Source organism: Bombyx mandarina, chromosome 06 (genome assembly GCF_030267445.1).
Source record: "Bombyx mandarina strain Sakado chromosome 06, ASM3026744v2".
Classification (NCBI taxonomy): Eukaryota; Metazoa; Arthropoda; class Insecta; order Lepidoptera; family Bombycidae; genus Bombyx; species Bombyx mandarina.
Genome location: NC_143213.1, coordinates 7719365 through 7737267, shown reverse-complemented (window position 1 = coordinate 7737267; position 17903 = coordinate 7719365). Strand labels below are relative to the sequence as shown.

At 36.3% G+C, this 17903-nt stretch overlaps 3 protein-coding genes across 6 annotated transcripts in view; 2 read left to right on the top strand and 1 right to left on the bottom strand.

Moving 5' to 3' along the window:
• Positions 1–15837, top strand: part of unc80 (unc80, NALCN channel complex subunit) — a 61508-nt gene extending 45671 nt beyond the window's left edge. For 2 of the 4 annotated variants that reach the window (XM_089728277.1, XM_089728276.1), the window contains 6 exons: positions 1340–1459; positions 9902–10015; positions 10449–10624; positions 11528–11667; positions 12554–12663; positions 15062–15837. In XM_089728277.1, coding sequence (XP_089584403.1) covers positions 1340–1459; positions 9902–10015; positions 10449–10624; positions 11528–11667; positions 12554–12663; positions 15062–15180 — 779 coding nt within the window. In that variant the 3' untranslated portion in view covers positions 15181–15837. Of the gene's footprint in view, positions 1–1321; positions 1460–9901; positions 10016–10448; positions 10625–11527; positions 11668–12553; positions 12664–15061 lie in introns of all 4 variants that reach the window. The other 2 variants (XM_089728278.1, XM_089728275.1) reach the window with 1 other exon arrangement.
• Positions 1–17903, top strand: part of Yip1d1 (Yip1 domain-containing 1) — a 46674-nt gene that overhangs the window by 1953 nt on the left and 26818 nt on the right.
• On the bottom strand, positions 15783–17742 carry Ndc1 (Nuclear division cycle 1). Its single transcript, XM_089728281.1, has 2 exons — positions 17522–17742; positions 15783–17398 (listed from the first exon to the last, which is right to left on the bottom strand). The coding sequence occupies exons 1-2, from the start codon at positions 17609–17611 to the stop codon at positions 15923–15925; spliced, it is 1566 nt and encodes a 521-aa protein (XP_089584407.1). The 5' UTR covers positions 17612–17742; the 3' UTR covers positions 15783–15922.

Below are 17903 nucleotides of genomic sequence, written 5' to 3'. Positions count from 1 at the left end.
GTACCTCCCTGTGCCGTTATATCGAAAGAACCTCCCATAAAATGTTCCGAATTGAACAAATGCAGTTCACTTTATATTCTTTGCGAAAGTAACAATCAGGAACGAATGAACGAAAATAACAATTAGTGTGGACTGTTCAGCGCATCTCCTCATCTTAAGCTGTAGGTAACAACTGTATTATAGAAATTAAGACAGGTACAAAAATAAAAAAAATTTAGTCGATAATTTAATGTACTGTAAAAACTGAGACCTTAGAACTCATGTCTCAGGGTGAGTGGCGGCATTTAGATGTTGATCTCGTTCACTCATTGAATCAATAAAAAATAAAAAATGTCGGTATTGTTGTATACATTTCCGCAGGGCATGTATTGAGGACATCAAACAATTCTAAACAAACCATAAGTACAGAAGTATCGTTGTGACATGGGATTTTCAACTTTATGTCAAGGTTGATGTACGGTAACTCGTTTAAATTCGTATAAACAGCGCCTAAGGTCAGGCGTAAAAATTGCTACATCAATTTTAGCCGTTTTTTCCAAAAAAATTTAAAATCGTTTATCATTCGTTATAGATACAAAGCTCTAAATAGTCTTGCATTGTTTGCTTAGTCCATTAATAAAAAAGTTAATACATGTTTTCTTTTTTGAAATAAAACTTCTTTACGCACGCTAGACTTGCGGAGTAAGCTGGTGAATGTATGACGAGTGCGTTACGAAAATTATGATCGAGCGAGGCGAACGGAAGTTGAGAGGGAGATATGAGTTAGTGAAGATAGAAAGAGAGACACTTACGTTTCGTGTATCTACTAAACACACTGCAGGCCTATTGTCTGTAGCACACTGTAGGAGCAAGAGAGAGCAGTGCGCGTGAGAGCTTATTATCTATTATCTATATATATAAAAATGAATTGCTGTTCGTTAGTCTCGCTAAAACTCGAGAACGGCTGGACCGATTTGGATAATTTTGATCTTGAATTATTTGTGGAAGTCCAGAGAAGGTTTAAAAGGTAAATAAATATGAAAATGCTCGGAATTAAATAAAAATAACAATTTTGTTTTTCCTTTGATGTATCCCCCGTCGGACGGATTCCTTTTGTTTGTTTTAAGTTTATTTTATACAAAAGTTTAGGTCTTTTATTTATCGATTGAGGCACTACGAAATCTGCCGGGTCAGCTAGTATTTATATAAATATATATCTCTTTTATCAAACAACTCACTAATTATGTCCAATATATTCCCGCAGACATTTGTTACCCAATGAAACTGCAATCGAATTCAAACGTATCACACAAGCACGATCGTAAATCATAAAATTTTCCAGCAGCTTTTGTATATTCAGAGTCACTGTCGAGCAGTTCAACGACCAGCCAACAGATGCCCACTTTCGACGTGCCTTTGATCGGTGGACGACTCAACGACAACGGCACGAACAATACGAGCAGCATCAACTCTAATATAGGTAAAGATTTTGAACGTCCATTATATACACATTAATATGTTTTTTCTAATTGTCTCACAACTTACAGGTAAAATCTGTCGAGGATCATTTCCCAATTAAATCTTCTTCTTTTAGATAATTTGGCTCCAACGCCTTTGGCATTGATTTTGCCAATGTCAAAGTATTTACAAAAATGACAGGTGCTTAGAGAGGGAAAAAATTACTAAATCTAAATACAAATAAATTTGGTCGGTTTTTCCATACGCGAATCTGTGGTTTTAAGAATAGCACAAACAAATATATGTTAGACTAACTACTTTAGAGATAAATATTATTAGCAGATAAAAATTTACACAGAATATTTACATGTTTAGAATAGACTAAAGTTAATAAACAATTAATATTAATAGGTCGGGGAATGTCATTGGGAAGGATATCATAAAGAGGGGATACGATATTGGGGCAGTCGAAGAAAATGTGATCCAGGGTACCCTCATCTAATCCACACTCACAAAGAGAATGGTCACGGACTCTAATTTTGGCAAGAAAAACAGGGGAGCAAACATGGCCAAGTCTAAGACGGATTATAGCTGTGACAATTTTTTTAGGAAGATGGCAGTGGGAGGAAAACCAAGGCTTAGAGGGCAGGGTCGGTTGCAAGTTACCATAATGCTTACCTACTGACTGACGAGAAATCTGCCAGCTTTCATTCCAAGATTGAAGCATATCAGATTTTGCCAGAGAATGTAAATCTCGAGGAAAAATTTTGTTATACTTGTTACAGCCCATAACTACAGCCTCCTTGGCACAGGAGTCAGCAAGCTCATTCCCACAAATTCCGCTATGACTTGGGATCCAGACGAGAGTGACATCAAGACCGGAGCAGTGACATTGACACAGAGTTTCTTTAATTTTTAATATAATTTCAAAATTGACTTTTGAATGCGATGGAAATTTAGTTATGTCTTGAAGACAGCTTAAGGAGTCCGAAAAAATTACCGATTTACTTAGACCGCGGGATTTAATAAAAACAGCTGCTTCTAAAAGAGCAACAGCTTCACCAGAGTACACAGAGGAAGTCTGAGGGAGTTTGTATTTTAAGGAGATTTTAAACTTGGGGATCCATACCGCAGCACATACAGGACCATTTTGGGATAGTTTAGATGCATCAGTGAATAGGTGATAATGATTAGGCCATTGTAGTTGTACTATGTTCTGAAATTGTAAATTTGCTCCTGGGGAGTCTTTATGGATCCCAATATTCAAGAAGGTAGTGGGACGAAATAAAAGACAGTCAAAAGAGAAAAGAAAGAGGGGGAATTTATCATATTGAGAAATTGGAGAAGCTAAATTTTGCAGTTTCTTATACAAGTTGACAAGAGGAGGTACAGATTTATGACGCCAGTATCTAGAGGTTTCGGTCAGTTGAGCAAGTTGAGAAAGTAGAGCTAAAAGGGGGTGGTTAGAGAGAGAAATTACTTTGTAGAAAAATCTATCAGCTAGAAACTGTCTACGCAAGGCTAAAGGAGGTTCAAAACATTCAACTTGTAGGGCATTTATAGGGGAAGATTTCATGGCGCCAGAGATGATTCTGAGGCATTTTGATTGAATACGATTTAGTTTTGTAAGTGCCATTTTATTACAAGGCTCCAAAACAAAGCAACCATAGTCAAAGTGACTTCTAATTAAAGCATTATAAAGAAGCTTCTGGCTGTAAGGATGTGAACCCCACTTAACACCGGAGAGTGCGCGTAGAACATTGATGCTCTTCTCAACTTTATTGCAGATATAGTTTAAATGGTGAACACCGGAGAGTTTAGAATCCAAGAGAATGCCCAAAAACTTAACTTTACTCAAGACTGGAATAGATTGGTTACAAATTTCAATATTTATTTCAGGGATAACTCTCTTACGGGAGAAAGCAACCGCAGAACATTTAGGGATGGACAGGGATAAGCAGTGATCATTCAACCAAGAATTCAGGTTAAACAAAGCAGAATTTAGACAATTACAAGCTTGTGAGAAGGAATTAGATATGGTATAGAGGGCAATATCGTCAGCATATTGGAGGATACGGCAAAAACGGTTCACAGTAGTATCTAAAATAGCAGTGTAAATATTATAAAGCAGAGGACTGAGAACAGAACCCTAAGGCAGACCTTTCCAGGTCCGATGAGAAGAATTTTCACCTAAGATGCGAACTATAATAGATCTGTCATAAAACAAATTGAAGATAAAATTCACAATTCTAGGAGGCATATTCAGGTTAATAAGTTTTTGTCTAAGTAAATGAAGGTCGACATTGTCGTATGCAGAGGAAATATCTAGAAAAACTGCTATAACATGACGATTTTGAGAGAATGCAACACGAATATCTGAAGTGAGGAGGCTCAGGCTGTCCAATGTTCCGTAACCTCGTCTAAAGCCAAACTGACTATTAGGGAGAATAGACCTGTTTTCAACTATCCATTCTAGACGATTTTTTATCAAATGTTCCTTCGATCAATAATACTACTAGATTCGCGATTAGCGCTTCAAAAGCGGCCCGAAAAATAAGACCACAAATAAATTTGTGGTCTTATTTCAAATTAGTATGGTCCAATCATAGCCAACACTAAGACGTCAAAACGCTGCAATGCGCGTTCAAAAACTGAGTAAAAAACCACCGTAACACCAAGGTTTTGGAAGGAATATCTTTTTTTGGTAAATTTATATTATTAAGTGTTTTTCATAAAATAATAAACACAATTATATTGTAAATAAAAGACAATTTACGAATATTGTAATTGTTTGGCCAATGTTTGCAACAAGGCACCAACTATTGTAACAAACATCACCTATTCTTGGACAGGGAATGCATAGAGTAGTTTTGTTATTTTATAATGTTATTTTTGTTTGTAGATTTCCTAGTAGCCCCTTGTCGCTGTGCACAATGGATATATATTGTCGCGAAAGAAAGAGGAGAAGAAATATAGAACTCTTATAAAAATTCTAGAATTGTTCAATGATGGTGGCAAATCAATGCAAAAAAGTATTAAAAAAACTTTATATGTATGTGTAAATATTTTAAGCGTATATGCTGAAAAGGATTTGTTTTCTGGGGGAAACGAACACAGCCATAAAATAAGCCTAAATTAAACTGATTATAGAAAAATTCATTGATATAAGATTACATTATATTTGTAAAAAAGAAACCGCTCATATAAAAATGACTTCTAAAAGACAGCTTTATAACAAACTGAATCTGTTTAAAGTTAATTAAACCTACATTATTGTTTTAATTACTTCTGTATAAAGAATACGTGGAAAACATGTTTCGTGTTTCCTTTCATATTTTTTTTACTTTATTCAATTTTATTTTTTATCACCTATTTGTTGTAATAGCGGCAATGTAAAATATTATCTACTACCTTTTTGAATCGGTCAAAAATAGTTGCGACCATACAAAACAAACCTAAAACAAATATGTATATTCTGCAACTCTATGTCTTTCAATACTTACTGTGTTCTGAGCATTGAAATGTAATACCAAGAACTACATCTAGTTCCACAATACAATAAGCACGAAATTTTAAACAAATATTTTTAACCTTATAAATTAGGCTTTAAGTATCATTTTAGAATAAATATTTTTGTACTGATGACTTTTTATGTTCAAGTGACATTTTAAATTTATTCCATAATATTCTTTTTCTGACGAAAGGACCTAAATACATATATTTTGCAATGGTAATTAAACTTTATGTTTAAGTTTTAAGGTTTATAATAAACTGAAGTCGTTAACATTATTAAACTTTTTTCTAAGAAATGAACATGTTTTCGTGTCTGCAAACGTGGCCACTGGAGCGTCTTATTTTTGTTCCTGATCCGTAATCTAGTACTATTATTGATCGAAGAAATGTTCCATAATTTTAGCTAGCACACTCGAGAGAGCAATAGGTCTATATGAACAAGATTGAGCTGGATCCTTGCCTGGTTTTAGAATTGGGATTATCAATTGAGTTTTCCATGAGACTGGAATAGAACTGGAGAGAAATATATGATTTAAAAGATTTAGAAAGATTTTTTTAGAAGAGTCAGATATTTTTTTTATAAAAGAGTACGGGAAGCCATCTATACCTGGGGCTGAATCTCGGAGGTTGTCAAGAACACAGCATAGTTCTGCAAATGACAAGCTGGAATTCATGGGGTCATTAGAGGCGGAGGAGGGAATTAAGGGACAAGGTTTAAAAGGCACAAAGGATGGGCAGAGTTTGGAGATAAAATCAGGAAGCCAAGACAAGGAATTAGAATTAATATTATTATCAGATTGGGATTTACGAAATGCTTTTATTTTTTTCCAAATCAAGGAGGCAGGAGTTCTTGGGGAGAGAGACTCGCAAAAATTACGCCAAGCAAGAGATTTCTTTTGTCGCAAAAATCTTTTAGAGATGGCCGAAATTTTCTGAAATTCTAGGAAATTCTCTAAAGAGAGAATTTTAGAAAATTCAGACTCAGCCTCCTTGCGTTTTTGGACTATTTGGGAGTATTCAGCATCCCACCATGCTGGTGAGGGAATTTTATTTGAAGCTGAATTCTTTAAGGGAATGGTTAGTTCGGCAGCGGAGGATAAAATGGAACAAAATTCTAGGTACAAAAATAGAGTATTTTCATCAGTTGCATCAGGAAGAGATTCAAGATTATTTTGAACTAAAGATGAATACTTTTGCCAGTCGGCCTTGTTAAGTCTGAATTTCAAAAGGGGTTCATATGGAATTGAAGATGGGATGGAAGAATCGGCTAGAGTTAGTAATATTGGAAGATGATCACTGCCATGGGAGTTAGACAGAACAGACCAAGAAATCGAGTTAACTAAAGAGGGAGAGGACAAGGACAGGTCTGGGGCACTTGGACTTTGGGATGGGGATACTCTACGGGTGGGAGTTCCATCATTAAGTAGACACAAATTTAATTCATCAAGTTTATCAAGAAATAATGAGGAATTTGAGTCACATAACTCAGAACCCCACATTGTATGGCGTATATTAAAATCTCCTAAGACTAAGAGAGGACATGGAAGAGAGGTTAAGAGTGTCGAAAATTCTTGAATAAGGTTACTATTAGGGTGAGGGATGTACACTGAGACCACTGTGATGTTAAAGCAGCGAACTGCCACAATGTTAATTGCTGAGGAATGAAGAGGAAGGGTAATGCGAGAAAAAGATATATTTCTTCTGACCAAGATAGCAGTTCCTGCCCAGCCGTCGTCTCTGTCATCGCGGAGACACGAGAACCCGGGCACCCTAAGCAGAGTATCCGGTCTCAACCATGACTCCGCAACAGCAAAGAGGACAGGGTTATATTGATTAGATAGATAAATTATTTCTTGTTTTTTATTTCTGATACTACGACAGTTCCATTGTAGGACCTTCGTCATTATGCTTTGGTTGAGAGTTGACGAGACTAGAGATTAAAGCGTGAATCTGAATCAAGACGTTGTTCGGTAGTATATCATTGAATTTTGATAAAATATTTAGAAGCAGCATTGACATTAATTCCGCGAGATTATCATTTGTAGCAGGGGCACAGGGGGTGGGAGTGCTAAGAGCACAACCATTGGGTAAACAAGAGTTAGGAGGGCTAATAATATCGTTGTGAGCATGACGATCATAAGACTTGGAAAGTATTGGTTTAGACGATTTTTCAATAAAAACAGTTTTTTTGTATGAAGTTGACGGAGTATGACGAGAAGATGAGGGGGAGGAAGACGGGAGGGTATTCGAAGATGGAGCTGATCGGCTCAGGAAGATAGGTTTTTGGGGAAGAGAAGAATTGGCAACATCGGCATAGGAGGTGCGGACTGAAGGAAATCTGCGAGCTGCCTCAATAAAACTAATATTTTCTTCAAACATAACCATCTTAATTGATCTTTGACGGGCATGTTCGGGGCATTTCGGGTCAGAGGCGGGATGACAACCAGAGCAGAACAAGCAGGTTATGTTATTTTCTGGAACACTACAAGAATTACCTTCATGGGGGCCTGCGCATCGAGAGCAGCGGGCTTGCGATCGACATTGATCACGAATGTGCCCAAAACGACAACACTTTAAACACTGAATAGTGGGAAGAGTATATATGTTTACAGGGAGGGAAACGCTGCAACAATATACATGTTTAGGAAGAACTTGCCCAAGAAAAGAGAGGACAACTGTACCCGTCGGTTCCCATACTGTTTTTCCATCTATTTTCTTTTTCTTATTCATTCTTCTGGCTTTAATGACGGTGGTTGAAACAGCCCGACACTCAATCCATGAGACTAGGTCCTCAAGAGACCACTCTACAGGAATTTGTCTCACGACACCCATCCTGGTAACTTGAAAGCGTGGAATAATTGCTGACAATTTGTTAGATGAAAGTAATGGGTTTGTTAAAAATGAATTCGCTTCGTTATATGTTTTAAAAATAATAGCAGCCCTATTTCTACCCATGTTTTTAATTTCATCTATCCCTGAGATCTTACCGTTGTAAATAATTTGAGCAATTTTAAGGGTACGGGTGTGGTTCGAAACTGGGGCAAAGTCACCATCTGAACGAGATACATGGACAACAAAAGGGCCAGAGTCAGTTTCAGAGTAATTAAGAACTGAATTATTATCAAAACCTGGCCGGGTGTAGGTATGTTGGTTAGAGGCAGCTGCCGGTAAATGTGGAGCTGATCTTTTTTCTGGGACGCTTAATACGTCTTCCGCAGGGCGTTTTTGTGAAGCTTTTACAGGAGAATTAAGCATTAGAGAAAGATCGTCCATCTCTGAATCTAAAGAAGACCCCTCTGTCCGGCGGGACGTTTTCGCCCACCGAGGACGACATTGACATAAAAAATACACTTACCAGTTAAATGAAACTTAAACTAATCCACCACCAACAAAAATAGGGCAACACAATTCTTAAAAACACAGAAAAAACGGGAAAAACACTAAAAATAATCGAAACGCGTGTGATCTGACAGATGTCCAACTACCCTCTCTCCCAATTAAATATAAATGAATCTTAAGCAATCAATCAAATGTAATCAAATCTTAGTTATATATAATCTATTTTTATTTTTGTTGTTAATGCACTGTCGATTGCAACTATAAGTGAGGTGACATCTGCCATGAACTTTTGTCAGTTTGTCAATGTTTTTTATTGATGATCACTTTGTTGGTGCAACTTAATAAATAAATAAATATTAGGTATATATAGAGATATATTACCACTTTTAATAGATATGGACAATTATTGTGTAGTGTAAAGATATGTTAATTTTATATGGTGTTGCCAACGCCTAAATGTGGTTTACAACTTTATGTGGCATTGAATGCACTATAAATCTAAGGTGGTGGTAGCCATCATGGAATTATGGAGAACGCAAGTAAGGATCACAAGCTGATTGTATTAAAAAGTGTCCGCGGAAATGGAGCCAATCAAGATGGCGCCACAGTAGCAAGTGGAAAGATTTTAAAAACAGCACCATAAACTGCCACATTTCATTTCAATCCAAAATACTTCACTTTGTTTAAAACTGCTATACTTATAATAATATCATTTCCACTTCCTACACTAGCGCAATTTCGGTGAGCCTTCGAACAATAACTTTCTATTTACAAGTATATTTGACAGATACCTGAATCTCGCTAACGACATTTTCAAGATAATATTGTGTATACCTAAACAAGTTCCGAACAATAACATTTTGATCATCATTCGTCGGTACACCGTGTAATTACACCCGCTCGGTTTTCTCTTTGTCCGTTAAACCTCAAGTCTTGATCACCTAGCATTGAATATTATTGGAGTTTACTCCTTTAGAATCGATTTACATATATAGGCCCGGGGTATGAAAATTATGGGGACCAAAATCGTACTAGCATGTCACACGAAATGCGTTATGCGCCTGATTGGCTCCTGATTGCGTGATGCGTGCGCGCGCCAATCAAAATCGTACTAGCATGTCACACGAAATGCGTTATGCGCCTGATTGGCTCCTGATTGCGTGATGCGTGCGCGCGCCAATCAAAATCGTACTAGCATGTCACACGAAATGCGTTATGCGCCTGATTGGCTCCTGATTGCGTGATGCGTGCGCGCGCCAATCAGGAGCCAACGCGCGGCCGCGTTATCGCAGGTGACGCCAGGCTGCTGCGCCGGCAGTCCGCCACAAAGCCTCGTACTGATCGCGCGTTTCTCTCATTATTGTATTTTCATATATTTGTTAGTCGTTTGTTTTGTGTCTCGTTAATTTGTTAATAATCTGTAGTGTATCGTGTTGTCGTAATATAGAACTATTTCTCGTATTGTTTCGTTTAATTTTTTATATCCAGTAAACTCCAGTCGTGCGTCGGAGCGGACACACACACTTTTTTTTTTGCAATATTATTATTTGTTTATTAAAAATTTTTTTTTTTTTTCTCGAACATATCACACAAAATTTATGAAATCATTTAGGTTCGCTCAACAATTACGGCAGCGATACAAAGCTCGCGGTGAGCACACCGTCGTACACAAGCGCACCCGCCAAGTTACGGTTCGTTCCTTCCGTCGAGCTGAAGTTCACGTCGGGTGAGTCGTCGAATAAGAGATACAGTCGAAATAATGATTCCCAAAATTTGTAATTTAATCTAAGATAGTATTTTCTCCAGTTTTCCTAAGTCGTAAATGTTTGTAATCAAAATCAATTTTGACGGGTTTATCTCGCCTTGTTTCATTATATTATTTTCGACGACACGGAAATGATGTAATAACAATTAAAACCACAAAAATATGTAACCTGATATTGTATTTATGGCATTGTGATTCAGTAAAACAGCAAGGACAATATTGGGACATTAAACTCCGTCTAAATATAATCTAGGAGACAGATGTCATTTCTCGTATAAGATGGCAGCGTTCACATTAACAAAACTTTTTTACTACCTACCCTACAAATCGTCATAACCGTTTGAATCGCCCATCGACTAAGGTTGGCTTGACAACTTTGTGTTCGAATGAACAGAGCAAGGCGAAGGGTCCAGTCCGTTCTCGCCGCTGTCGCCCGGAGACACATCGTGCGGGGAAGCGCGGGGAGGAGGAGGCACGGACAGCCCCGACGACCGGCCTCGGCTGCAACGGGCGCACGGACCTTCGAAAAAAACATTCAAGTTTCGCCGCAGCCGGCACACCAAGCCGGACGTGAGTATTAGAGCCTACAGCGTGACGTCATCGCCTCGCAGCGGTTCAGTGCGATACACATCACTCCCAATGTATTTTGGTCCGTTCCGTAAGTACGGTTTTTGACTTTTATTATCAACCCCCTAGTTAACGGCCGGTATTTCTCAATTTTTTCCTCTACATATCGACGCTTGAAAGGCAAACGTGACTAAGCGACAATAACTACTTTGTACATAAATGATAGGCAATAACCATATTCGATGCGCAAAAAAATTATATTTCTAGGTCAATTAAAATCATTTCAATCCTAAAGCTACTAGCTAGATTCTACTACAGCTAGATTCGTTAAAATAAATTTTGTTTTCAGGTATTTCAACTTTAAATTAGTCTACTGTAAAGCTCACGCATTGTCGCTTAGTCACGTTTGCCTTTCAAGCGTCGATATTATATGTCATCTTAACGCCTTAAGGATTGTTTCTGATTTTTTTGCGTAATTTCTATATTCGTTTCGTGGTGTGATCAAATTATATTTTTCATGAAAATTAATCTTCTAGTGTCGACCGTTTACTATTTATCACCAAAATAAATTTTCTAGTCTTTACTTTTGTCGAGCCCCTGCAACATAACCACAAAATGTTATCATGAATAGTTAGCATGTTAACAGTTGATATGTTTTTTATACCTAATCGCCGGTAGCCTCAAGGGGCTATTCTGACTTCATCCTGATTGGCAGACGAGCTCACAGAGCTCAAGCTGAGAGACTTTACTAACAGACGCCCTAGCAAGAGCAGTGCTTCGCCAAATCTACCACAGAATCGGAATCGCGACCCACTGAGAAGCTCCGCGTATAAACTCGGTGGAAACTGTAAAATGGTATGATTTAACATGCAACAAAAAGTTGATGACTGCTATTAATGCCAGCAGGCTCGTCTGGAATCTGACGAAGGTTCATCTCCCGGCGAGGGGAGACGGCTAAGCGTTGCGCCGTTACTGCAAACCCAACCATTTCCGGATACGTCGTGTGACAGTGAACCTTCGCAAACTTCCTCTACGTCCGGATACAGGCAAGTCGAAGGAATATGACATTAGGAATGTTAGTTATTGAATGTTGCAGATATGCTCTCCTTTCTTTTATTAACATGGAATCGTGAATATTCTATTAACATTATACTAAATAGCTTGTGCGATCGTGGCACTAAATAAGACCAAAGAACTCTCTTTTCACCTATTTGAAGTCATCGTGGCCTAAAGGATAAGACGTCCGGTGCATTCGTATTTAGCGATACACCAGTGTTCGAATCCCGCTGGTAACCAATATTTCTAATGTAATACGTACTTAAACAAATGTTCACGATTGACTTCCACGACGAAGAAATAACATCGTGTAATAAAAATAAAACCCGAAAAATTATAATTGCGTAATTACTGATGGTAGGACGTCTTGTGAGTTCGCACGGGTAGGTACCACCATCCTGCGTATTTCTACCGTGAGCAGTAATGCGTTTTGGTTTGAAGGGCGGGGTAACCCTTGTGCTGTTAAAAAAAGTGAGACCTTAGAACTCATGTCTCAAGGTGGGTGGCGGCATTTACGTTGTAGATGTCTATGGGATCCGGTACCCACTTAACACCAGGTGGGCAGTGAACTCGTCCATCTATATAAGCAATAAAAAAAGTAAAAAAGATCTGTGGCGTCGTGGGACACCGGATAGGAACGAAGTTCCTTAGTATAAAAATATTAATTTTAGTTCTATTCGAGGTATAAAGAAAATAATTATCCGGATATACATTTTACTGTGATTTTTTTATTGATAAAAATAAAATAAAAAATTAGAAATTATGTTAATCATCCAACATAAAACATGCTTATAATGTAACATTATATTACGATATAACGATGCATCGCAACTACAAGGCAGCCGAACGAAGTGAATGATGACCGTAATCGTGAAGGCATTCCAGGGAGAGCTACAGCTTGCAGGCCAGCATGGCGGAGTCCCCGGGCGGCACGTGCCGAGCGGCGCCCCGCAGCGCCAGCACCACGCCGCACGCCAGCCCCGACGGTAATCTCCCCTTTGTATGTACTCGCGATTATATACCACTACCTAACTACCTTTCTTTCTTCTTCCTCTATTCCTTCTCCATCGTATCTATATCTATATATTAATACGTGAAGCAAAAACTTTGTACCCCTTTTTACGAAAATTGCGCGGACGGAGGAGTTTCAAATTTCTCAACCTTATAGACAATATAGAGGTGTGCAGAATGTATTTTTTTTTATTATGCTTAAAAAATACATTAAATCAATTAAAAAAAACATTACACACCCTACCATGTATTTAACGCACACACGCATGCATATTAGTTATTTATTGTCAATTGAGAACCTTTTGTTATTGTTTAAAGTCTGTGGTCGAATTAGATTAATATTGTTTGTCTTTTAATATGATTGATCTATAGTGCAGTTTTGGCGAATACTGTGATTATATTATCGAAATATAATAGTGTTTGACAACAGAACCATAATAATGTTTAAACTTATAATTTCAAATAATTAGGTATAGTCGAATCTCGAACTACTGCGGGGCCACTAGTCTATACTTATATACTAATATATAAATCTACAGTGGTTTTTACGGATGTTCCGTTATAACTACTGAACCATGTATCCGATTGACTTGAAACTTGGTATCCATGTAGAAAATACATGTACTCAATGGATAGGCTAATATTTATATGAGTGTTGGACTCCCTACACCAGTTGCGGGGGCGTGAATAATGAGAATCTTTGAGGGTGTGAGAAATAATAATATTCATTTTAAATGCCCCAGCGAAGCGGACGGGTGTCGGCTAGTCGCATATATAACGACATAACCGGGAACGCTTACGCCTGGTCCATCATATTTAGCTCATTCTTCGAAAATATATATTAAGTTATTTTCTTATTACTAATAAAACAACGCACATTTGGGATCACCCGTGGAAAAAAGAAAGATTTATTTATTTATTTAATTTACATAAATAACGTTTCAGATGAACTTTCACAATTATTAGCATATTAGCGATCTTCAACACTAATAGTAGGTAATCCTACTATAACATTGTATTTTACAACACGGTCCGACTTTAACACGAAAAAAAATAATGCCCAAAACCCTCTTAAAATACTTTTTTTTTATTGGTTAGATGGGTGGACGAGCTCACAGCCTACTTGGTGTTAAGTGGTTACTGGAGCCCATAGACATCTATAACGTAAATGCGCCACCCACCTTGAGATATAAGTTCTAAGGTCTCAGTATAGTTACAACGGCTGCCCATCCTTCAAACCGAAACGCATTACTGCTTCACGGCAGACATAGGCAGGATGATGGTACCTACCCGTGCGGACTCACAAGAGGTCCTACCACCAGAAATTACGCAAATTGTAATTTTGCAAGTTTGATTTTTATTACACGATGTTTTTTCCTTCACCGTGGAAGTAAATCGTGAATATTTGTGAAGTACGTATTTCATTAGAAAAATTGTTACCCGCCTGTGGGATAACACGATAACAAGCTTTGTGTTTAAAATTATTTGGAAAATTATATTGTGTACTATTAACACACAATATATGTATGTGAATAAACGAAATTTTACTGCTTATTTTTCTATGTTTAATGGGGAAAAAATACATGTATGGAGGTATAGTTGAGATTTTTCATTTAGAAAAATTACTCTACGTACTGACTTCTAGTTATGTACCGTAACGTATCTACCGTGTTACAGGAGGGTTACCCGTATTAAATTACTAAAACCACAATTTGCAATTCACATGCGATTTCAAAAGTGTTCTATTTCATTCTCTATTCTCTGTCTATAAACGTCTGTTTGTTGATTAAATCAAAAAGGTGCTAAATAAGTTTCTATTTACACAATTACGTGTATAACACTTGCGTAAATAACAGTTACTTTTGAAACATTAATAAGACATGACTACGTTTTTCTATAATATATAATATACCTTGGATTTTTTATTTATTTATTAAATTTCAGCCATCAAATATAAATGTTTTACAGTAAGCAAAATTTACAAATTTCATTACCTACGAGTAATACAAATAGTACATTTGTAATTTAATTTACAAATATTATTTAAAATTCCCATTTAAAGCAGTATTTTAACAACCAAGTAGATTAGACATTGCATTATCTATACCTGCTAAAGTAGGTATTGGCACTGTCATATCATAGTGACGACAATATGGGAAAACCGCGAAATTTGAGAATAATTTTTAATAATCTAATTTTCGCGTTTTTATGTGACTAAGTATCACGTATGCAATAAATAAAGGAAGTAAAAATATTAACATTTTTAATTTCAATAAATCGAGTAAACGATGTGATGACTTTGCATTTTTTTTTGTATAATAAGTTTTAGTTACTATATTAATTATGTTTATTTATTAGTCGATTGTTTCCCAGCATCTCTAAGTTATGAATCTGGAACATCATCCGCTGAACGTACCGCGCTACTCGGAGCTGCCAGCCAGCGTTCCCTTTTGCTAAGTGGCGACTTAAGAGATGAAGATACTTTACTTTAAATTAATAAAAAAACAGCTCATCATAGTCATTGTAGTATAAACTATAAAGCAAAACAATAGACATTTGCACTTTAACTATAAACAATATAAAATAGTAGGTATAAAGTAAAAAAAAGTGTGACGCTGCTAGTAAGCGCCACTGAGCAAGTAATCACTACGTTATAAGCGCCTGATTTACCTTAGAGCGAGCAGAAGTATAGTCATATTTTACTGGCAAACACTCATTCAGACAGCTCACATTTAGGCGCCCTGGCTTTTAAAGCCGAACTGCTAAAGCCTAAAGTTCCACTAAAGCAGTTAAGCCTAAGCATAGGACTTTAAACGATAAGTGTATCCTACTTATCTGTTGATACAGAATTGCCAACTGATCACTTCAAACCATTACAGCTACATCTGACATTTGCCAGTGGAATTATGACAAATTTTCTGCTGTATTTGTACCTTAACTTCATTTGAACCATTTCATTTTAGTGCTATTATGACTTAATTATATATTGAAAAAAAAACTGCACAAGCAGACTGTGAGCTTGTCGGCACACCTATGCTACCAGTGAAGTGACCTAATGGTCTGGCTATCTACATTAAAAATAAAATGTATCATGTAATCAATTTAAAAGTTTTATTTGATGTCATGACAATATAACATTAGTTTTGAAAGAATTGTTTTATTTTAATGAATTATAATACACTGTAGTTAATTGTTAAATTAATAAAGAGATAAGTATAAAAACTCTGTACAATATCAAGCTTCTTTACATATTAAAAAAGGTTGTATTGCTATTTGCACATCAGGATCTAATGGAATTTCATGTATATACTTCGAAAAAGTTATCACTATCTTATAAATGCTTAATTTTACTGAAGATAACAAAGCTGATTTCATTTTTAAGGCAAAAGAATCATTCAAGATGTGTTTCCTTGGGACAAGACCGGGTTTTGTTAATTTGTCTAAGTTTTGTTTTAAATTGATTAAAGTTGATATTACAATTGGCAAATCAGTTTGCACAACACCATATTTGTCTTCTTTCAGTGATGCAGCTGCAATAAAAGCAAGTCCCTCACAAGTCCACATCACTGGCTGTGCTTGCATCAATAAGAACTTTAATCTTGTATCAGTTAGCTCCCCAAATAAATAACTAATGCCTGGTTTTTGACGAATTCTTTGTACTAGAATATTGAACTCCTCTTTTATAGCACTGATGAGAGTATCTTCACTTTTATTTTTATTGTGTTCTTTCAATTCATGTAATTGTGGAGAATATGCCATATTTCTCAAGTTTCCGGTATACAATGTAGACTTTGGTGTGATGCTTGATCCTGGTCTTTTTGGCAACATTTCTATTTCAACTGGTTTCATATCACCATTTATGCTATCCAATTCTTTGCTAAAATCATTTACAATCTTCAAACATTCTTGTAGCAGGTTATTCCAATTTCGAGGGTGTCCTCCTGGTTGTGATAGTGTGAAAATCTCTTTCCTTCTCACTGTGTCAGTCAGAGACATAATTTTCAGATCTTGTGTCCCTAAATACCCATTAAATTGTGATTTCTGAGCAATTGCCTTGTGCAAAGTTAATTTTTTACTAGACTCTATTGGAAACTTCATTGGCTCTGTTAATACTATATTGAAAACAGTTCTCATGGCATACACAGATATCAAAAATAAACTGGTGTAAAACCAAAGTCCAATCCATATACCAGATCCAAACAAGTTTAATATATTATCAAGAGGTTTATCTTCCAAGTACAAACCATAAACATCGCTGACTACATTTCTTGGTTTATGGCCCCAGAAGTAATAAAAAATGCAATAATAAACCACAGGAATAATAGAGTTTTTAAAACCACATGACAAAATATTGTGGATAGCTAATTTAATCTGTTGAAACTTATCTTGATAAATATGTGGAAATGTCAGGGTTGTGGGGCTGAATATATGAGCGTTAAGAAAATAATATAGGCCCATCCACATGCCACCCATTTGTAGGAATAAGCTTTGTTCTAAGAGACATTGTCCATCATAATTCTCACATATTTTCTTTAATGTATTAAAATTACTTTTTGCCAATGAAGAATAGAGACTCATAGTGAAATAGCCACTCAGGGCGTACAGAATGCTAAATACAATATTTTGAGTACAAAATAAACTCAGGAACATAGAAAACCTGGTAAAATACTTTGGTAGTGGCTTTACGTAATAGCAGCCGTAAATATAAGCCTGAAAAAAAGACACGAGTCCAAGCAATACGATATTTATGCTCATTTTCCAGCCAAATACATCATTTATAGATGACGATATCCAGGATACGGGATGAAGAATGTCAATTTGTATGAAACCCACCAACATAACAGCAATAACAGCTTGCAGTCCTATATTCCACAAAACAGATATAATAAGTCTTTTTGAAAAAATATCACACGTTACATCCATTCTGTAGGTTATTTAATTTCATTACAAAGTTCATATATAATTATGGAATAAGCCGGTAAGTACAAAGTTATCACGAAATGTTACTGTAATTTTTATATTAATTTATAAATCCTCAAACTGCCGCTACATTAATATTATTGTCTCAACAAAATAGACACATAATTTAAAAATTAACTGATTTATGTAGCATGTCATTTTGAATAATTTCTTTACTTGTTAGGACAAAGTAGAAAGGCAAAAGGATTATAGTACATAAAGCGCAATCTTTGAAGTAAAAGACCAAAATAATGCT

What these genes read in the sequence shown, in the direction of transcription:
- Ndc1 (XM_089728281.1), bottom strand. Translation starts at nt 17,611, where the DNA reads ATGGATGTAACGTGTGATATTTTTTCAAAAAGACTTATTATATCTGTT. An exon ending in CTGTTATTGCTGTTATGTTG is followed by an intron (nt 17,399 to 17,521) that starts GTGGGTTTCATA and finishes TCTTTTTTTCAG; the next exon opens with GCTTATATTTACGGCTGCTA.